The 23,427-nt window shown below is 40.6% G+C and overlaps 1 protein-coding gene across 2 annotated transcripts in view; it reads right to left on the bottom strand.

Annotated features, from left to right (window-relative positions):
- Positions 1-23,427, bottom strand: part of C1QTNF3 (C1q and TNF related 3) — a 27,092-nt gene extending 3,665 nt beyond the window's left edge. The window contains exons 1-5 of one of the 2 annotated variants that reach the window (XM_014831271.3): positions 22,292-23,427; positions 16,584-16,695; positions 14,117-14,271; positions 10,969-11,098; positions 962-1,061 (exon numbers count right to left, since the gene is read on the bottom strand). In XM_014831271.3, the coding sequence (XP_014686757.1) occupies positions 962-1,061; positions 10,969-11,098; positions 14,117-14,271; positions 16,584-16,695; positions 22,292-22,594 (800 nt within the window). In that variant the 5' untranslated portion in view covers positions 22,595-23,427. The remainder of the gene's footprint in view (positions 1-961; positions 1,062-10,968; positions 11,099-14,116; positions 14,272-16,583; positions 16,696-22,291) is intronic. The other variant, XM_014831272.3, reaches the window with a different exon arrangement.

The following is a 23,427-nucleotide window of genomic DNA, read 5'->3' as shown; positions in this document are numbered from 1 at the left end:
CTACTCCATCTGGCTCTCGCCATGTCAATTATCCAGCGAGAATTTGGAAGTCAGTTTTATAGATGGCAGAGCTGCTTTCATTGTCTTGTGTCCCTCAAAAAACCAGGCAGAGCAAACTCCCCTTCAACCTCCCCACAATCCCTTCTCCACCCTTTCTGCTGCCCCTTCTCCTCCTCCAACCTGGAACAGGTCAAGAAAAATAGAGTTCTGGTGCATTCCAGCTGATATATTCTGGATCTCTTTGTTGCCGCAGCTTCACCCACTTATCTTTTTCTCTTCTGGTATTTCAAATACATCCTCCCACTGGAGGCCAGGCTCCAGAAGAAAATATGGCAATCCTCACAAGTCATCACAAGTAACAGGGAAAAGATAATAGCCACAAAGTTTTTCATAGATAAATCATTGCCCATCTAATTATGGGAAAGGGAAAGACGTTGGCTCTCTGCCTCTCTCCCACATCCAAAGCTTACATCAGAGCAAGCTTCAATATTTCTTTTTAGAGTTTTTTTCCAAGGATCCTTAGGGCCAGGTTACTAGGATAAATATCAGAGCAACAGCACAGCCTGCAGAGGGGGACCTACTCCCAACTCTCAACCTGTCAGCCCACCAAGATGGGAGAGGAGGCCATCAGGGGGCTAAACTCTAGACAAAGTGGTCAGGAGAAAAGGTAGAGGAAGATGGAAACAAATAATGAGTTAAGAAAAGAATACAAATGATTAATTATAGGGAGTATAGTAATTGGCTTAAGGCCTCATATCAACCTGCTGATGCTCAAGTTCATGAGATTGACTTCTTCCCAAATAGTTATTTTAAGCTGGCATATGTTGGTATATGGGAGTTCTCAGTGAGGACGGAGTCCAGGTCAGGTTCTGTTGATTCCTATATGCTTCCCTGGCATTGGCCATCCTTTGAGCAAACGATGGAGGTGTGGATGATACTTATGAGAGAAAAGATCACCCACCTGTACATGCTGAAGACTGTATTGCCATTGTGCATGAGGTACACATACACTTCCTCGACATCCTCGTGCTTCATCATACTGAAGGTGAAGAAATACACACCTGAAAAAGGCAGGTATTTGTCCATGTTTATATTAACATATTGTACACTGAGGACCCGGAGATAAGGTACATGAATTCACCCTTATTTTGTTGATATTCTATGGGGCATACGCTTTCCTCTGGGTCTTTATTTGTATGAGTGTCTCTTTCACCTTCAAACAGCTGCTTTCAAATTTTTTTGAGACTTTCTCAATATGTACACCGTGTATCCCTAGTAAGATTATAAAGTCTTTAAGGGAAGGCGTCTACCTCATTTTGGGTGTATCTCACTGCCTCCACTTGCCCCTGATGAAGTGCTTAGAGTGAAGTACACGCTGTTCCTCGGTGTAGTATAGATTATCCGTCATCAGCATCCACCACAGGACTCATATTGACAAGACACAGAGCCCTGCATGGACCAGCACATGGCCCTCTGTAGCCTAGCGAAATGAGCCACGTATAACACTGCAACGGATGAGTGCACTCAGCACAGATATTAACCAAAGATAAGGAAGTGCTGGAGCACAGACTAAATGCTTATCCGTTCTAAGGAAATACTTCAGCGATCTCTCATGTTACTAGTGTAAGTCAGTGAAATTACATACAATAAGCACAGATTCAATTTTGATTCAGCAACAAGACCTTGCCACCAGAATCTGAATCCTTCTCATTTGAAAAAGACCAACATACTTTAAAAGATGTAAGTTTTCTTCTAAGATTCAAGGGCTCCTAATTGAAAGCAATTGAATATGACCTGATCCACTATAAGTGCCAGTGTAGAAAATATCTTCACTGAATGATTAAGGAGAATCCAATAGCAGAGAGAGGAGAGAAAAGGAAAATCTTCCCAACTCCAAATGAGCTTGGATTTGAGGGTGTATTTTGGAAAGATGACTGAATATACAACAGCCAGGTCTTATTGATATCCATGCTACATCTTTAAACTAATGGCCTCGTCTTAGTCTGTTGGAGTTGCTATAACAAAATACCATGGACTGGGTAGCTTATAAACAACAGAAATTTGTCTCACAATTCTGGAGGCTGGAAATTCAAGATCAGGATGCCAGCATGGTTAAGTGAGGACCCTCTTCCAGGTTACAGACTTCTCACTGTGTCCTCACATGGCAGAAGGGGCTAGGGTGCTCTGTGGGGCCTCTTTCATAAGGGCACTAATCCCATTTATAAAAGCTCCCCTCTCATGACCTAATCACCTCCCAAAGGCCCCACCTCCTAATACCATCACCTTGAGAATTAAGTTTCAGTGGTTGAATTTTGGGGAGACAGAAACATTAACATTCAGACCATAGTAGGCCTTGTAAGAGAAAAAGCCAGAAACATCTTTAAAAAAAAAAGGCACCTATGCTCTTTTCCAAAAGTGTAAACAAGTAAGATAGAAGCTGTAACGGTGTAGCCGCCCCTGACGCAGGGAGGGTTTATAATCATTGGAAAAGGCTTGCCAACAAACTGTGACCCGGAGGTGAGAAGGCCGGTTAGCCAATGATGGGTAAGACCTCCAAGGTGAGGCAACCTAAGCCAGGCATCGGTCGCCCGGGGGCACAGATGGAGACACAATATCGATATCGGGAGCAGGAGGAGCCGTTGCCTAGGAGGCCTTGCCTGCTCTGAGATAAAAATATATGAGCACAGCAAAAACATGATAATATCAAAACAGAGGCCGAGGGAGGGCTCCTTGAGAAATCACTAAGAATTCTTGGCATTCGCTAATTACTTCATCCAGAACACCTGTGTATGTTTAACAGATGTAAGATATGTATATATTGAAACGCTGGTTATAATAAACTCAGAGTGGCCATCAGCCCTCTCCACATCTATCCTGATGTGTTCATTGGGTTGCGACACCGACAAAGGGTACCATGTTGATCCATCTGTTTCTGAGTCAAGTGGAACCAAATAAAGAAGTATGATTATGCTTTATTTAGTTCCAAGCATGCATATTCAATGTGCTTGGAATAAAAGAAATGGTACAAAAATCAGTCGTGTACATTCATATGCCTAGAGATTTGCTCACAAATGAAAAAGAACAAGCAGATAAAAATTAGAGGACTCAAAGAAAGCAGTTTATATGTATTTAAATTTTTTATGTTTTCCAAAACTTCACACTAGATACACACACACTCACACACGACAATTTTCAATGCCTCAGGAAGATAAAGCTGGAATCAAAATGACAGGAAAAGATATTAGTCTTCCTGAAAAAAAAGATGACGACTCTGAAAAATAGATTGCAGAAACATTTCAGAAAGAGCACACTAAGAAACTCAATGGTGAATAAATGAAATGCTTAGAATTGGAAATTCAGAAGTAAATACATATTATATCCACACGTGACTTTCCGTTGCAAGAAAAGGTAATGAAAACAGAAGCAACACACACTATGGTTTTAAGATCTTTGTGTTACTCTAACTGCAACAGTCAGCCTTCTCTGTCTCAGTACTGCCAAAGTTGAAAAGTAAAAAATAGTCATTTTGCAATCTATTGGATGAGGTTTACACAGTAAAGTGGGAGTCAAATGGTGATTGTTATTGTCAGAATGCTGTCCAGCCCAAGAGAATTCTAACAAACTACTAAATCCTTGGGCCTTGTTGGGGCCCAGGGCAGGCCACCCCAAAATATCCCACAATATCATATTAATTATTTTGAATTAAAGTGACTTGAGAAGCAAAAAGGGTTTTCTGCCCCTCCTGTCTCTGTTTCCCCTGAAAGCAGGAAATAATTTCGCATGTGAAGATGCTCTCCATGCATCCTGATTACCAGAGCTGGGGAATTCCGGGAGAGAAGCCTGCATCAACAAACTTTACTAATTTACTGCCTCAAGCCTAAACTCTGCTTAAATTCCTCACTATTTATATGCCCCAAACCAAAGTTATTTTCTCCTGTCAATTCTTCACAAATTTATTGTTTCTTTGTGTAAAAGGTATATATTCTGCCTGCTTTGTTCACTCTCTAAGCACCATTTCTCTATGATCTCCAATACAAACATATTAAACTGGGTTTTTCTCCTGTTAATCTAGTCCAGCCACAAGAACACAAGAAGAGGAAAAAAGGGATTTTCCCTGCCACGAAGTCCTCAGTTATAAAGCCATTGTAAGCAATGGAGCTATTGACAGGGAAGATCCGGTTACTTACGTAATCTGTGGCATACACAGTATTTAACAAAATATTTATAGGGAAATTATAACATAAATCCTTAGAGCAGAAAATCACATAAGAATGTTTAAAGCTGATTGAAGTGTCATGAAAGATTGCTTCTATCACATCACATGTCAGTTCATTTCTGACTTTAGCTGGGTAGAAAAATAAATCAAAGCACACATTAAAGCATTTGCAAGAATTCTACCATGACCACTGCATCCATCAGAATTTTCTTCCTTTTCCTTTTGGATACCATATAGAGAAACAAGGAGAATTGAAAACAAACACCAAAAAAGTATCCGTGTTCTGCAAAATAAGGAGATTGAAAAAAAATCAATAAACTTAAAATACCTGTAAGTCCTATCAAATGTAACAGAGAGTAGGCAGAGTTGCATGGAGGCAACATGGGGGCTGGGCAGGGAGTTCTGAGGAGGCCACATGGCAGCAGATCTCAAACAGTGCCAGGAAAAATACACTTCCTGATGGAGAAGGGCCACTCTGGAGTAGAGATGCTGAAAAGAAGCTCCTGTGAACAGGGCTGGGATGAAGCGAAAGTTACGTTTTGGGAGAAAGTTGCTAGATAAAGTACAGAAAGGGTAGAAAGTGGTCCTGCAGTGGCAGATCTCAGAATCTGCCAGCAAAAATAAGGCTCCTAAAGGCATGGGAACTGGCAAGTTCAAGGCTGGTTTCAGAAGTTTTCCTGGACCCAGTGCAGTCTGGAGAGGCAGAGGAAGTGTGGCCATACAGAGAATCAGTGAGGCCCCTGGCAGCAGGGAAGGGGGCCTTTGAGTTACCAAGGCTGGAAGGCTGCCAGCTTCCCTCCTTCTCTCCAAGAAACTACTATGTATAGCTGGAAAATTCAACTCATTCAACCATCAGTTAATTTCAGAAAGTAGAAAATAACAGCAAAAATTACCAATAGATGAAGACCAAGAGGAAATGTTGTCATGTAGCAGATGAAAAATGTAACCAAATGTTCCATTGTGAGTTTAAAATATATTAATGAAGCAAGTATCTCTCTGAAAGAATATTATGAAACGGAATGCAAGAACTCATGGTAGAAATGGCCAGACAAGAGGAGTAGCTGAAAACTGGTACATCATAGAAAAAGTAAAAAGAAGAAGCATCATAGAAAGAAGACAGAAGAAACAAAAAGGAGAATTAACCCTCAGAAAAGACAATTAAGGATATGCAAGATGGAAATAGAAAAAGCAAACAAAATGAAATGGAAATAAAGAACACCAAAAGATTAGAGAAAATAATAGATATAGAAGACAGACTAAGAAAAGTTAAAAACAAACAAAGCATAATCAGATTCCTCAAAGAAGTTAACCAATGGTGTACTAAGGTGCAGAGGGAGGGGTGAAGGATGGCAGGAGGAGCTGGGGGGCTGCTTGTGAGTAGTCCACTCACAGGGGAGGAGTGTTTTATCACTGATATTATTTAGAATTGCTGGTCTATGACAACTAAAATCTAGCTGACTTTTAACTGGTTTTATTATAGTTTTAAAATATTCTATAGACAATGCACCCTCTTATTACCTAATATCCTAACACAAGTCACACTGTTCCCACTGCCACCCCATCTTAATAAAACAGTGAGAAGAAAAAACAGTATTTTTGTTTACAAATATAATTTAAAAAACCTTCCTGGACAGAAAGAAGGCTTATACCCACATAGCAAAAGGACATACTGCATAGCAGGAAAAGTTAACCCAGGACGATCAACACTTATCCTAGAAAAATCATTGAACTTTGAAGTTAAAGAAAGAATTCTTTGAGAAGTCAAGCAAAAAATTAAACTACTTATAAGAGGAAAAACTCAGACTTATTTTGGAATTCTCCAGGCCCAATCCCAGAAGTGGGCAAAAAAAGAAAAAGAATGTAATTTGAGGTTTTTTGTTTTTTGGGGTTTTTTTCCTTTTTCTCCACAAAGCCCCCCGTACATAGTTGTATATTTTTCGTTGTGGGTTCTTCTAGTTGTGGCATGTGGGATGCCACCTCAGCGCGGTTTGATGAGCAGTGCCATGTCTGCGCCCAGGATTCGAACCGACGAAACACTGGGCCGCCTGCAACGGAGCGCGCGAACTTAACCGCTCGGCCACGGGACCAGCCCCATCAAGGTTTTTATATGCAGCCAAGTTTACAACGAAGAGTTTAGATTTAGAGCATGTAAAGTCTCAAGGAATATTGATGTCATAAGCCTTCTTCAGAAAATAACCAGAGGATAAAATTTAGTTGAAGATGCCCAGGGAACTTTGCTAAAATGACTAATGGGGAACATTGAATATGTTAAACTGCAGAATAAGTCTAAACCAGTCACCCCGGGTTGAGAAGCACTACTCTAAACGATAACTGACTGTCTAAAGCCAAAATGGTAGCAATTTATTGTGTACTTACAGCATGTAAAACATTAAAATGTGCAGCAACAAGAATGCAAAGGATGAGAGGGAAGAATTAAAAACATACTTCTGCAAGGTCATTATACTACACTTTAAGCATTCTGGTATTATTTGAAGGTAGATTCTGACTAATTACCGGTTAATACCATAAACCCTAGAGCAACAACTAAAAAATAATTTAGGAAAGAGGTTTAAACAATAAGTCAACAGAGATAAAATAGAAGAAAAAATGTGCCCAATTCACCAAAGAGATGGGGAAAAGAGAAAATAGAAACAACAGGTAGGGCAAATAGAAAACAGCATATCAATAATGATAATTGACCCAAACATATCAATAATTACATTAAATGCAAATGATCTAAACACTCCAGTTAAAGTACAGAGATTTTCAGATTAGGTAAAAATAATCAAGATAACTGTATGTTGTCTACAAGAAAACCACTTTGAATATATAGAGATTGGTTTAAAATAAAAGGATGGAAAAATACACGGTGCAAAGACTATCGAAAAGAAAGCTGGAGTAGCTATAATATATTAAACAAAGTAGACTTCAGAAATATTATCAAGGATAAAGAGAAACATTACATCATGATGAAGGGTCAATTCCATAACAATCTAAGTGTCTTTTAACTCATGAATGGATAAACAAACTGTAATACATCCATTCAATGGAATACTACATAGAAAGAAAAAGAAACAAACTATTGGTTCACACATGGACATGGATGAATCTTAAACGTATTTTGCTAAGTGAAAGAAGGCAGACCCAAAAGACTGTATATTGTACAATTTCATTTATATGACATTCTGGAATTATAAGGATGGAAAACAGATTATTAGTTGTCAGGGTTGAGGTGTGCAGGGGTTGACTACCAAGGGATAGCAAGAGGGAATTTTGGGGATGATGGATAATTCCACCTGATATCGTGGCAGTGGAGACTCATCTCTATGCGCTTGTCAAAACCCATAGAACTATACACCACAAAACATGAATTTTACTGTAGGCAGAATTTTAAAAATTCAATTGGAATGTCAGGTAAACTCAAGATGAGACTGTGACAAATAAATTAGCTGTGTTACAAATGAATGAAGTAACCAAGCTGAAGGGCATGGGGAAGAAAGGATGTGACAGTGTTTTGACTGAATACTGTAGAGATAAAAAGAATTGTAAAGAAATATTATACCCTAGTTGGTAAATTTGTTTCTCATGGGATACGGGTTAGCAATTTTGTAACTATTTTATTTTTATACTAAGGTTCAACAAGTAAGTAAATATATTATAGATTATGAGAGCCAAGTTTCTCACTATCAAAGAAAGAAGTTACAAATAAAGCGAATGCTGGAATGAACTCAGTGGTGCTGGATTGGAGACAGATGTATCATAATGAACTCATGTTTGTTTAGTTGTTTGTTTCTCAACACACAATATCTATATAGATACATAGAGATAGAGATATGTGTCTGTGTATGTGTTAGTACACATACATATATTCCTCAGCTCTGTCCATTAACAGGACTTAGAAGCGGTGACATCCCAGTGGCAAGGAGTACATCTGGCACCCAGATCTTGGTTTCTAAATACCAAGCTCCAATAAAAGGAACCAGTGCTCCTTGGAAAAGTGGATATTTCCAGAGCCGGGACAGGGAAAAATGCAAGATGAGCCTGAAGCAGCTTATGGTGCTATAAAGTTAGGAAATTGTGGGGGGCTGAACAATGGCCCCCAGATATGCCCATGTCTAAAATCCTCAAGGCCTGTGAATGTTACCTTATATGGCAAAAGAGACTTTGCAGGTGTGATGAAGTTCAGGATCTTGAGATGGGGAGATTATCCTGGATTATCTGGGTGGGCCCACGGTAATCACACTGTCATAACAGAGCCACGGGAGAAGTCAGAATCTGAGAGGAGAACGTGATACGACAATGGAAGTAGAGATTGAAGTGATGTAGCTGTGAGACAGGGAACAGCATTCCCTCTAAGAGTTGGCAGAGGCACGCCCCTAGAGCTTCCAGAGGAACCAGCGCTGCCTCTGCCTTGACTTTAGCCCGATTGGTCTGATTTTGGACGTCTGAACCCTAGAACTGTAAGAGAATAAATCTGTGTTCTTTTAAGCCCCGTAGATTGTGGTAGTTTGTTACAGCAGCAATAGGAAACAAATATAGAAGTGCTCAAAAAATAAAGGATTGGGGCATGTGAAGGACACAGGAGCCAAGTTGAAAGTGCTCCCAATAGCCAAAGCTGGAACAATGTGAGCAACGTAATAAATGATGATAGTATGGAATGTTATAATCCAAAGGAGACAATAAGTGGACATGAGTCTATACTGATAGAAATAAATGATTGCATAAATAAATAAAAAGGGGAGAAGGAACAACCCTCCCTTACAGAATAATTCTGATTAATAAATATAGAAGAAAGGAATGAAATAGAAAATCACCAATAGAACATCACAATTATAATTGCTGTAAGCAAAATTCACTAATGGTGAAAAACAATTGGTGGCTGAAAGTTTGAAGACAAAGAGGGTATTTTCATAGCCTCAAAGTATCTCCCTAAAAATACGTATTAATTACAATGGAAAATGGGGGGCTTTAGTGGAGAAACCTGGCAGACACTACCTTAATCAAGTGATCAAGGTGAACACTGACAGTAATAAGATTTATCAGCATCAACACCCCCAATATGACGCATAGAGAAGAGTATATCACCTCCATATTATTCTTCTCAAAATTCATAATGTCAACCTAATCACGAGAAAACATCAGACAAACCTCAAATGAGAGGTATTCTGCAAAATGCCAGTACTTTTCAAGACTGCCAAGGTCATGAAAGATGAGAAAAGTCTCAGGATCTGTCCCAGATAAGAAGAGATGAGGACGACATGACAGCTAAACATAAGGTCAGATCTCAGATTGGTTCCTAGAACAAGACAAGGACATAAGTGCAAACCCTGGTGAAATCTGAATAAAGTCTGTGGGTAGTCAGTAGTATTATATCTAGAGGTTCGTTTATTCATTTTATTCATTGTAATTTGGTTGTATAAAGTGTTAACATTAAGGGAAGCTGTTTAAAGGGGATATGAGAATTTTGTAATATCTTTGTAACTCACCTGTATGTTGAAAATTATTTCAAAGTAAGAAGTTTTTTTTAAAAAATAGCATTTTTTATCTATCAAATGTCCAGACATTTGAAAGCACAATTTGTTGATTAGGCTATCAGGAGACAAGTATGTTCACACCTTGTCAATAGCAGTATATTGGTACAACCCTAGGAAAGTAATTTACCAAAACTTATCAAATGTACAGATATGTGTACCCTTTGATGGAGCAATCTTATTTCTGGTATTTTAGCCTGCAGATAGACCTGTAAGTGCTCAGTTACAAATAGTATATTCAAAGTTATCCATTGCAGCATTATTTTTACAACAAAAAAATGGAAACAACTCAAATGTTCAGCAACAAGGGAATGATTGAATATACTTTGGTACACCTAGCTGTAAAAAAGAATGAATGGGGCCAGCCCCGGTGGCCTAGTGGTTAAGTCCAGTGCACTCTGCTTCAGCAGCCCAGGTTCGGATCCCAGGTTCGGACCTACACCATTCAACTGTTAGCGGCCATGCTGCAGCAGAAGCTCACATAAAAAGAAAAAAAAAGAGGAAGATTGGCAATGGATGTTAGCTCTGGGTGAATCTTCCTCAGCAACAACAACAAAAAAGAATGAAGCAATGATATGGAAAGATCTCTAACATATACTGTTAGTTTAAAATAAGTAAAGTACAGTCAGAATGTGGAGTAAGCTAGCTTTTATGTAAAAACAAGGAGACAAAATATATTTGCACACCTTTGCATAAGGAAACTGTATCACTTTTAAAATATGTAAATATATTATCTACTCAATTTTTTAAAATTAAAAAAATAGGATCAAGCCTTCTTGGGGATGGCAAGGGGAGGACACAGTTAGGAGACATTCAAACTGTGAGGGTTGTGACCTAAGGACTTTTAAAGTCAGAGGTAACTAATCCCTCAGGGATTATTTGGTTCAGTTCAAATCAGAGTCAATAATCTTAGTAACCATGGCCACCACTTTTTTAAGTGTTTTTGTCCTTTCAGATTCTAATTCATCTACTTTGAAATTCAACAGAAATCTATACATTGACCTGCTTGTTTTAACTGGAATCAGAAAGACTTCTTAATTCCTTTAGTGTCTTCCTTTCTTTGTTCCCACTCCCTTCATCCTTTCTTTTTCCTTTCTTCCTTCCTTTTTCCCTCCCTCTCTTCTTTCCTGCCTTCCCTCCTTCTTTCTCTTTCTTGATTGCTAGACCGATTCATTTAGTCATTCATTTTGCTAGACTGATTCATTTATTTTCACATCTCACCTGATACTGGGGCCCCAAATCTACCAGTCATGACATCAAAGAAGTTTCCGATGTTGGTCTCAACACTGCTGAAGATGATCCCACTATTCTGATTGGTGAAGTGAGTTGCCAGGGAAGCCATGAATGCAATCTAAGGAAAGAGTCAGCAATAAATTAATAGGCAAGTTTTCTTAAAGAAATAAAGTGTTTATACAGGCAAGTTTATTTCAAATTTTTGTAACAACAAGATTGGAAATAACTTAAACACTAATCTATAGAGAAAGAATTAGTGAATCGTGGTAATTTCTAACATTTTTATGCTACGTAGCCATTAAAATGATAATGTACATCAACATTTCTGAACATGTGTTGCAAGGAACATTAGACTTTAAAATGCTTTATGAAATATTAAAATTTTATTATCAAGTAATACTGGGAAAATTTGGATGAAATCTTCTGCTTATAGCTATTAAATGCACATGGCATATTAAAGGATCTGAGAAGCCCTGCAGCCAAAGAACTTTTTAATTTTGTTAATACTGTATTATTTTCCCCCCAAAAGACATCAACTTTCAGTCCCACCCCTCTACACATCTCTGGGGAGGGGAGAAGGGCTGGAGATTGAGTTCAATCACCAATGGTCAATGATTTGATCAATCATGCCACGTAATGAAACCTCCATAAAAACCCCTAAGGACAAGGTCTAGAGAGCTTCCAGGTTGGTGAACACGTGGAGATTTGGGGACAGAGGAGAGCTCCAAGAAGATGTGATAATTCCGTGCCCTTTCTCCATATCTTGCCCTACACATCTCTTCCATCTGGCTGTCCCCGAATTATATCCTTTTATAATAAGCCAGTGATCTAGTGAGTTCTGTGAGCCACTCTAGCACATTAATCAAACTCAAGGAGGGGGTCATTGGAACTCCCAATCTATAGCCGGTTGGTCAGATACACCGGGACTTGCAACTGGTGTCTAAATCGGTGTCTTAAGGGTCTAAAGAGATCTTAACCTGTGGGATCTTATGCTATCTCCAGACAGATAGCATCAGAATTGAGTTGAATTGCAGGACACCCAGTTGCTGTCAGAGAATTGCTTGGTGGTGGGGAAAAACCCACACATTGGAATTGTACCACCACTGGAGACTCACATTTGAAAGTCAATGCCAATCCTCTGTTTAAATGAGTCATTGAGACTAAGTGAATTAGATCAATAAATTCTTTAACTTGCTAGGATTATCTGTCTTCAATGAAAGGAGTTTTAAGGGAGCGGGATGGGAGAGGAGAGAGATCAAATGACTTGAAGTCCTGGAAGACAGAAAGGATTTGGACAGTCATAAAGACAGTGGAGGGTATTAGATGCAGAAGGATGGAGAAGGGGTGACACCAGACGAGAGATTTAGAAATGGGAATGAAGGGGCCTGGAAGTTGCCCTACTTCATGATCTGCCTGAGACCAGCCTTCTTTCTTCTGTAATGCGTCCTTTAAACATGGGAAAGCAGTTCTCCCAAATGGTTGATTCTATTGTAGCTGTAGGGTAGAATAAGCTAATGGAGCAAATTTAGTAGTTGCTCCGAGTGTTTTCCATTAAACCAGCTATACCTGGGTCTCCTAGCCATGGTATAACCATTCACAGGTTTGTGGTTAGGGTTTCCAGCTTTGAGAATGTTTATAATCAACCTTATTAGAAACGTTTAACCTGGCCAAGTGGCATCTGTCTCTGTCTCCTTTTTTGGAAAATTTACACTGGCATATGGATCCCAGATTGCTAAAATTATTTAAACAACATTCACTAAAAAGTTACAAGACGGCAAAAGCAGTTGGTGTAACCGACAGGACCTCTTAGTTTACATAAAACCCAAGGCCCAGAAAAATGATGGAATTCATCAGTGGTCAAACAACTGCCGTATAATCCCCAATAAAAGGCAAAGTTTTCCCCAATTGATCTTTGAGACAAAAGTCGCTTTGTATTCTAGCTCTTTAGGTCTCTCATGTTACAGTATGTTCTCTCAATTACTCTATTTTAACCACAGGTTACTTTATAGGAAGACATCCTAGCTGGAAACAATGCTAATAAAAAATGCTAGGTCTCGATGTTGATACGAGTCCCTTGGAAGAATCAACTTTATAAATATTAACCAAATAAATAAATAAATAACCAAGACTTAGTAATTTGCAAGTTTTAGACATTATTGGCAATGTTTGCAAGTTTTAGGTATTATTGGCAACAAGAATTTTGAAGATCACTTAAAAAAGGAATAAAGAATGAATAAATGGGTACTTGAGCTTGGTCTAAAATATCCAATTATAGTCTCACAAATGGATTAAAAAAACTTTAAGGGGCCGGCTCCGTGGCCGAGTGGTTAAGTTCACTCGCTCCGCTGCGGCAGCCCAGGGTTCGGATCCTGGGCGCGGACATGGCACCGCTCATCAGGCCACGTTGAGGCGGTGTCCCACATCCCACAACTAGAAGGACGTGCAACTAATATACAACTGTGTACAGCGGTGGGGGGGGGGGGGGGTGGGGAGATAAAAACAGGAAAAAAAAAAAGAGATTGGCAACAGTCGTTAGCCCAGGTGCCAATCTTTAAAAGAAAAAAAACAAAACTTTAAGCTGAAACGAATATGATCTGGTCAGGCAATCTGTGGGTGGATGACTCAGAAATGAAATGTCTCTAGTAATAAAGAAGATACTGACTAGAAAAGTTTAACTAAAAATTGCGCCACAAAATCTGAGTTGATAGAAAACAATATTTATATATTAGGGTTCATGTGCGTGATTTAAATATGTAAATATAACAAAATTAATAAATATAATATTATATGTAGACATTTGACCGTTCCATGTATATACCTAAAAGTTTATATATTTGATTGCCAAAAACCTTTTGATTTAACAGATCTTCTCATTTGGAAAATGGGAGATGAGCTGATATGCAGGGTTGCCCTGTATTGGGTTTAATGAAGAAGTTGAATTTCATCCTTCATAAATTTCTCTTTTCCAAAGAATGATTTCAACACACTCTGAACAGCATAGGCCTTTTGCAAACATTCTGTGTGGAGATGAACAAACCGAGACTCAGGTTTACTGAACACAAGCACTCCCGATTCCTGGAACCGGATGGTCAGGACAGTTTAGAAGTCACCTGGAGATCTGCTGAGGATGATTTACCTGCAGTTCTGGTGGGATCCCTGGGTGGCCCTTCTCTCCTTTGGGGCCATGCTGCCCCCGTTCCCCTCGTGGCCCCAGGTCACCTTTGTCTCCTTTCTCACCTTTGGCCCCTTCATGGCCAGTGGCTCCATTATTGCCATTGTTTCCATGGTTTCCTTAAACAACAAGATACCATCATGTGAGAAAGCCCATTCACTCATACTCACCATCTATTTTTATATAAATGTTGCCTCTTTCTTCAAAAATGTCTAAAGTCAATTGTAAAAGCAGACCATTTGAAATAACCCCAAATATAGCCATGAGAGCATCTCAAGAGGGATCTCTCTTAAATGGGACACTGAAAACAGCCTTAGATGCCCTTAAGGCTCCAAAGCCTGTTTTTCCTATGAAGCAAGACTTGGATGAAAAATTGCGTAGAAGACCGATTATCAAAGGCTCATTTATAATAGCAAAGGTCAGAAACCACCTAAACGTCCACCAATACTGGACGGGGCTAAAGAAAAAAACCAAAACGTACCTCCTAGTAAATGATGTTATATAGTCACAGAAAAGAAATGCTGAAGAAAATAGTTAATAATATACATGACACTTTCAGATAAAAGGGTTGTGAATCAATAGGGATCGCATGATACTGTGTGTGTATCCAAAGACGAAAAGGGACTAGAACAAATTACATAAAAATATTTCCAGTGGGTTTTTTTTTTTCGGAATGGATGAAACATGAGTGATTTTGGTGTCATTGTATATACTTTTCTGTCTTTTTGAAGTTTTCTACAAGGGACGTGAACCACTTTCATAACTGAGGGAAAAGTAAAATCACTGATAAAAACTATAACAATAATTTCGAAAGCAAGACTTTGATAATGATTTCAACTCTTCACTTTGCCACTAAAAGACCATTTTTGCACCGCTTCTTTTATTCTTATGTTTGTTGAATTTCAGGCCCTTTCATGTTTATTTTGCATGCTACATTTGGTCTGTCTTGCAATCGATCCCTCCAAGTGGATGAACTTTGACTATGTTTACAGGTTAATGTGCTAATGACGAAACTGTCCACTATGGGGAACATTCAGCCAGGGCCAGCCTGTCCTGTAACCTCAGAAGAGTTTAAACCTGAGAAGATTTTACAAGGGTCTGAACATCCCCTGTCCCTAACCACTGCACCTGCTGCCTGGTGCCCTTGATGTTCGGTGACATCGATTCCAAGCCAACAATCATAGTTTAAAGTCCAACAGAGTGTTTTCTTATTTTAAATTTTGTTTCATTTGAGAAGTCACTCAAAAGTATTAAAAAAAAAAAATTAAGCCTCGGGGCTGGCCCCGTGGCCAAGTGTTAAGTTAGCCTGCTCCACTTTGGTGGCCCGGGGTTTCGCTGGTTCAGATCCCGGGTGCAGACATGGCACTGCTTATCAGGCCATGCTGAGGTGGCGTCCCACATAGCACAGCCAGAGGCATTCACAACTAGAATATACAACTATGTACTGGGGGGCTTTGGGGAGAAGAAGGGGAAAGAAAAACAATAAAAATAATAAAAAGGGAAAAATTATTATTAAAAAAATTAATTAAGCCTCATTTGGTAAATAGTAACATCAGTGGGGGTAAGTCAGAGAACAGCAAGTGAACTTTTGTCAAACCCTGAGAAAAGCTCCTATCCAGGGAATTGATCTGCATAGAAGGAAGACATTACTCCTCCAGATAGATATGGAAGTCCTAGGGTAGAGGGGACTTGGGCTGCCCTTTCCTTGGCTGACCCAGGATACCAGCAAGTTCCCCAAACCTGCCATGCCTGGGGCACCATTCAGTAGAGTAGAGATGGCTGAATGGTGGTTCTAGAGGGGCACAGTGGAGCTCTACAGCATTCCCATGCCACCACAGGGAGCTGGAGTCCAAAAATGTTGCCATGAGCCGGAGAGAGGCACGAAAGTCAACTGAGAGACAGTTGAACACGGAAAGACCCTGAGGCTAGGAGAAGAAAAACTTAGCTGGACCAAGAATCTGACAGAAGGATGTGTAGCTCAGTGAATGGCACCATGGAGATGCCTATAACCCAGACCAGTAAGCTCTCCTCTCCTCCCCTCCCTGACTTCCTAAATTCCTTGAGGATAGATATAGTGAATCATATGAACCATGCTGTGGCAGAAACCCTGAAACAAGAGTATGTCCCAACTAAGATCCCATATTTCCATACTCGATGCTGGTGAAGAGACTCCCATTCTGTGAATCTGGTGCCCAGGGTGCCTAACACCTGTGGGATTCCATGAATGATTTAGATAATAAATACTATAGAGTTTAGACTGTTTCACCCAAACTGACTCCATGAACCCAGTCTACGCAACTGTCTTGGATTTTTCCATGTGTACACTTTGGATCACACACAAGTGATCTCAGATTATTTAGGTTCACCCTTGCCTCCTATTTTGGCCCCATCTGCAATTAGACAGGCAACAACACATCTCTCTCATCTTTACCTGGAATGCCAGGGGGGCCAGGAGGTCCAGGGGGGCCTTGGTAGCCTCGGAAGCTGTAGTCTCCATGGCAACACTTGCTGCAGTCTGGGGGCAGTCCTCCAGTTTGTGGAGACTATAAAAAGATACAAAGAGAAGCTTCAGAGAAAGGTACTTATGAGTAATTAGGACTTTTGAATTTGCTCTGGTCTTGGTCCCTAGGTAAGTTTCACACCAAAAGACCAACAATGTCAGAAAAGATGGGATGGGGTTGGGATGTCAATGGTGAAGTCAAGGAGTAGCTAAGGTGAGCTGATGGTCAAAAAGAAAAGGAAAGGGGAGAGTTAACAGAAGAAAGTGCTGTTTGGAAAGGAGAGTGAGTGGGGGTGGGGAGTGGGCATGTATATCTAGGATGTACTTTCCTGCTGCTACTGATGACAGCAAAGGGGGAAACTCTTTTAGAAGTGGACTGGGAAGCAGTCCCTCTCTTTCCCAACTACCAGTAGCTCAGATGACCCTCAAATGATAAGAACTATCAGCTTCAAACATAGTATGACCGTATTCATGATACTGTGCTAAGAGTTCTTAGAAATTCTGCATTGTAACACTAGTTTTTTAAACAGCCACAACACACTTAAATTGCCTTAGAAAATTAAGGAAATAAAGTGTTTGTTAATCCAAGAAATTTTTATTAATTATCTACATCTTGAAACAACTTTAACTTCCCCTTATTAAGTATTTAACATGATTTGTTTCTTTGCATTCTGCTTCAAAATTTAAAGTGATTATCTCATTGTTCGAACCAATATTTAATGAGTACTCACTGGGTCTAAATGTATTCAAATATGACACTGAATTAAATGCTTATTTATTCAAAGATAAATTTCTAAAATTTGTGCTTTCTGTCAAGGAGCTAGAGATCTAGAAGAAGCTGATTGACAGAAGAGTTAGAGTTGCTTATAAAATTTGGAATCTCATCTAAATTGGCAACTTGCCTTTAATTATATCATGCAAAATACTTGTGGATGGAGCTGGCCCCATGGCGGACTGGTTAAGTTCCCGTGCTCCGCTTCAGTGGCCCAGGGTTGACAGGTTCAGATCCTAGGCGTGGACCTACACACTGCTCATCAGGCCATGCTGTGGCAACATCCCACATAGATGAACTAGAATGACCTACAACTGGGATATACAACTATGTACTTGCGCTTTGGGGCGGGGGCGGGGAGAAAGAGAGGAAAATTGGCAACAGATGTTAGCTCAGGGCCAATCTTTTCACCCCCCCCCCCCAAAAATACTTGTGGAAACATTCCTAGACAGGAATTATAATTCAATGGTTTTTGAAAACAGCATATTGTTGCTAAGGTGTTCATTTAAAAAAGGAAGATGGGGGAGAAGGAGGAAAGAGGAGAGGAAGAGAAAGAGAAAGGGGGAGGGAGAGAGAGAGGAAAAAAGAATTTAAAATTCAATATTTCTCTATCACTAGAAATCCAAGCAGAAAAGTGGATCATATTGCTGCACATTTAGACATTTTTTTAAATAAAAAATGGACTTGGACTAGTTCCTTACTCTCTCATTCCTTTTTTTCTAAAAGTTTCTACCAGACTATTCTGGGGAAATGCAGGACAGTATCTGTGGTCCAAGATTCTCCTGCAAGAGCTAAGAGTCCAAGTCTAGGGGCTAGCCAAGTGGCATAGTGGTTAAGTTCGTGCACTCTGCTTCGGTGGCCCACGGTTCACAGATTCAGATCCCAGGCACAGACCTAGCACTGCTCATCAAGCCACACTGTGGCAGCATCCCACATAAAATAGAGGAAGATTGGTACAGACGTTAGCTCAGGGGCAATCTTCGTCACACACACATAAAAAGAAGAGCTCAGAGTCCAAGTCTTGAGTGATTAGATGCTACGATTTGGAGCAAAATCCTAGTCTAGTCTTCAGTCCACCAGACCCAACCCTAGACAGGAATGGGAGTCTATGAAAAACTGGTGGAGGAAAAGAAAATCAGCCAAACCAGTTGGTTTGAGACAAGGAATTCCAGACACTTGGAAAATCAGACACCATGGCCTAGCCCCACCTTCTAATCCAAAAATGCAATCAGAGAATAAGTATTCCATAATTTCCTGGTATGATTTTGCTAATGTGAAATACAGCTCTTTAAGCTCCAAGAAATCCAAAACTCTGCCAATAATGGATTTTAGGGAAGAAGAAGGGAGGAGAAGGAGGGAAAATCCTGAAACGGAGCCGTTTGTTTAAGAATAGAATTGAAATACTGAAATGCTAAGAATATCACGAAGATGCCTGGACTAGAACCAGGACTCCTATCTCAGTTCTGTGTGACTTTCCTCCAGACATCATTTTTCTCGTCTACTAAATTACAGGATTGGGTAAGATGGTCATGAATTTTCTTTCCAGCTCTAAAACACAAAAGGATATTAAAGTCTTTTCCAAAGCCTCAGATAATGACTTAGAAAGATTTCGTTTTTAAAGTCTAGTATCTGGGCATGAGAAGTTAGCTCGAGATGAGGTTGATCTGTACCAGAGCTAACTAGGACTGCAGTGCATGCCCAAGCCACTTGGGGGCACTTTGAGAGCGTAGAGCTGCCACCAAAACAGGAAGAGACTTCTGGTTGCTACTTGCCAGGCACCTCCTGAGAACTCTCCTGCAACATTTCACAGCAGGTTCCTCCCTTGGGCCTGGCCTTTCAAAGTTCAGTCAAATGGAGCAATGCTTATGAGCCTTTTGATGGACTCAGAACAAGTTGGACAGGATGCGTTAATTCAGAAGTTTTCCCCCAGGTAGAGGAGAATGACGTACTAGGTAGTTACTATATATCACCCCCCTGAGTTTATCAAACCCTTTCCATAATCAGGTTGAATTTGAACACCAAAAGCATGCAAAAGGGCAGCACAGGAGGAGGGAGGTGTCTTAAAGACCAGTTTGGTCCGTTCTGTAGATGGAGGCATAGAGGCAGCTATTGCACAATTGAGTTCTGCTATTAGTAGGTGACTTCTAGGAAAGAGAGTCCACAGTTCCTTCTTTAACTCAAGGAAGAGGAATGAGAAAGGAGAAGGGGTGTGGGAAGAGAGAGAGAAAATTGTTCAGGAGGAGGAGGAGAGATTGACAAAGGTGAATGACGAAGAGCTGCAGAGAAGAAATACCAGGAAAAGGGACTCCAGGTCTGCTCACCCCCATCTCTGCATACTCTAATCCACCACGAACCCTATGGCCAGAGTCGTCTTTCTAGAACACAAACTTGATCACTCCACTGCCTTGCTATGAGTAAACAAACAAACAAATAAAACTTTTGCTGGCAGAGTAACGGGCCACCAGAATCCTCCAGCCTGGCACTAAGATCATTTGATGCCTTCCTTCCACAGCTCAGGAGCTCCAGCCACACCTGCTCCTCACGCCCTCTCTCAGGTCTCTTGGCTGTAGCACACAATTTTAAATTGTATTTCTTCCTTGGATAGCCATCCTTATTGTCTCATCTTTTGAGATCCAACTTAGTGGCCACCACCCCTCTGACACTTTTTCCCCACTTGCCTTTTGTGCACTGACTTTGTTCATCATGTGGTATTTATTTATTTGTTCATTCATCCCCAGAGCCCTTCAGAACTGTTTTAAGATAGGAGCTTGGGCCTATTTATTCCCATCCTAAAGCTTGACACATAGTAGAAGCACAGGAAATGATTGGTCAAAGAATGAGTGAGCAAAAAGGAGAATTAAAATGAAAGAAGAGGGTTGGGGGAAATGGGGAAAGAAGGAAGAACACTGGACAATCCTGAATTCAGTGTGGGTCTCCATAGCCAGTGATGGAAGAATTGTATTGAAAACCTTTGGACTATCAGTGACTAAGTCTCCTCCATATCTTCTCTTAGTGGTTTGTTTGGAAATACTTCAGGAACCCAGGGGACTTTGAAACTCCCCCTGGCTCCAAAAAGTCTGGCTTCACAAAAGCCAGAAGGTCACTTCTTGACCCCTTCATCTGATTCAACATGCTAGATGCCAGGGGGACTAGAAGGAGGGGTGGGGGAGAAATGTAATTTGGATTTCAGTGGCCTGCTGGGTGTTGGTTGCCAAGAAGTATTGACCAATGACAGCCTACATCTGCCTTCTGCTGCCTCTGGGGGCTCATATTGCCATGGCCAGGAAGGACTCAGCAAAGATCCCATCTATTGAAATGGAAAGTCCAGATCAAGGCTTGGACAAAACTGAAAATAAATATCTTTACCACTAAGGAGAACACAAATTAGCCTTAATCATTCTTCAGCCAAAAGATTGTCAGATGAAAGGACAATCTCTAAAAATGGCTTTCGTATTTTAATGGGATTTTATTTATTTAATAGGATTTTATTTATAAATCCTATTTTAATAGGATTGTATTTAGGGGTTATCATTTCTTCCGTGGCTCTCCAAAGAAGCAATTTTTCTTGACACAGCCCCACAGAATGGTTTGGGCAACTCCATCGTGTGGTTGAGTTAGAAGCCCCAGGTTAGTTCCAGATCTACAGCTGATTGTGTGTGTGATCTTGGTCTGATCACATAACCGGTCTCAACCCACTTCTGAGTCTGTGGTAGGAGGGGTTTAGGTTTCTACTGCATGAACTTCTTCAGGGTCTCCTTAATGCATGCAAGCAGTCAATTCTTGTAGTAAAACCTATTTGTTCAGAGATCAAATACACTTCAAGGTAGTTCTCCTTGCCCCCTTCATCTGATTTCAGCGTGCTTGATACCTAGAAGGTAAATTAAAATCTATTTCTTCCTTATGTTGCACACCTGAAACTAACATCATGTTATATGTCAATTATACCTCCATTTAAAAAAATTTTTTACATAGTTAAAAAGATAAAGTCATATAAAAACAATCTCTTTCTTCCTGTTCTTAATGTTCTCAATTATACCTCCATTTAAAAATTTTTTTTACATAATTAAAAAAATAAAGACATGTAAAAACAATCTATTTCTTCCTGTTCTTAATGTTTTAAATTAAACTGAATTTTAATTTAAGTTTTTAATTTAAATTAAACTGCCTTTCACTACACTGACACCTTAACTCACTGCCATTCTACCCTAAAAGAGTTAAAGATGTTTCCTTAGGCGCCGAGTTTATACTCCGAGAAATAAATCAAATCCTCTGTGATTATCAGGCATTCAATCATACAATAAGGGTGGCTTCAAAAACACACAGTCTTTTTTGTTTGTTTTAACTCTTTGGTCCTTTTTGAAACAAGGTGAACATAGAGGCTTAGCAACCTAGAATGCCATAAATCAAATAAAAAAGCCTGGCATGAAATGTCATAGTAAACTCACGAATCAAAGGGCAGCTGCTCCCTGCTGGGAAAAATTAAGAAAAAAATTAAGAAAGTCTAACTTTCTTATGATCTGCCGGTGGAGGTCTGTCTGTCTACAAAGGTCAGCACTCCTTTCCACACCAGCAGAGCAGGAAAGAAACCAAGGCGCAGCATGGCAGGGAGCTGGCTGCTGTGCTCTCCTTTCTCAGGGAGCGACGTTGTGGCCCCTCTATATCCCAACACATCAGTGCGACTTCTGCTGATTTTCTGACAGACACCCACAGTCCCCCAAGTATCCCAGAGCCCCCCAGAAAGCGACCCCCAAGCAGCTCAGCCAACTTCTTGAAAGCGTCGATCCTAGTAATCCCAGCCAAAAGAAGAGCAAGAGCAACAAAACTCATCAAGCTTTCCCAGTAATCCTTAAAAGAGAATTCTAAGTACCTGGCCCCAGAATGGGGTGATCTGGGCTAGGTCATCTACCTCGGGGTGCGGTAGCTCATCTGGTCTCAGGGATTTTAGGTCTGTAGAAGTGTTATTATCCACAGTCCCAGTTTTAGGATGGCTCCGCTCTCTCACTTTCTCCCTTCTGGAGCCGCTATGGACAGTCTGCTGGTGGCTTTGCACTATTCTCGCCACCACTTTATTAGCTCTTCTGCTCACCTCCATGTATTCATCTTGACACAGGCAAAATGGGAGGAAAAGCAAAACCAGCAGGTGCCAATAGACGAGTTGCCTCCTGAGCATGATTCTCAACAGAGCCACAGAGCCTCCTGGAGAACACTGCCGCTCCAGGCGCGTTGTCTCCTCGCGCAAGTGCCAGGGCTGGAGATGAGAGCTGCTGCCGGACGGGCGGTTTTATACTTCGGTGTGTAATAAATAAGGCTGCAGACACGCCAGAGGGAAAGCAGTCCGCCTCCCCAGGCAGAACAGCCCCCATTCATCACTTTCCCACACCACAGGCGAAACGGATTTGTGTGCACAGCTCCCAGTTGGTGGGATTCAAAAATGTCACACCTTGGCACGTTCTTGTTAAAGTGTGAAGAAAACATGCACACAACCAGCTGGAAACAGGGAGTATGTGTCCAGCGGTTTGCTTTCGCGATTAGACATGGAAAGGCTGTGCCTTCGCCATCTAAGACGCCTTTTGGAAAAACCTCCTCTCGGGCTTGCCAGGAAATTCAGGCTTAACTGCAGCAATTCCGACTGAAATGACAGCGGGAACCCTTTCAGGGCAATCAAGGGAGCTCTTGCACTCTGGTCGTACAGTTAATATTTCCCCCGGGTGGCCCGCTTAAAGAAACTCATTTCCCTTCCCAGACACTAGCAGCAGAAGGCAATTGGGCGACTCCAGAACACTGAGCTGGATTCAGGTGCAGAGTCTCTGGGTTCAGCAAAAGCATTTCCCCGTCCGAAGTTTAATTTCCTTTTCTCTTGCGTTTCCAAAAGCCAAAGTTAAATCAGAGTTAACCAAGTTGCTTATTTCCAGATGAAAATACATCCTGCTTTGTGTTAAAAGAAGTTTGTCCCTGGCTGCTCTTCCTTCTGGCATATTCTTGATTAAAATAGAAGAAATGGAA

This window comes from Equus asinus, chromosome 10, assembly GCF_041296235.1.
Source record: "Equus asinus isolate D_3611 breed Donkey chromosome 10, EquAss-T2T_v2, whole genome shotgun sequence".
Taxonomy (NCBI): Eukaryota; Metazoa; Chordata; class Mammalia; order Perissodactyla; family Equidae; genus Equus; species Equus asinus.
This window is presented reverse-complemented; position numbering and strand designations above follow the sequence as displayed.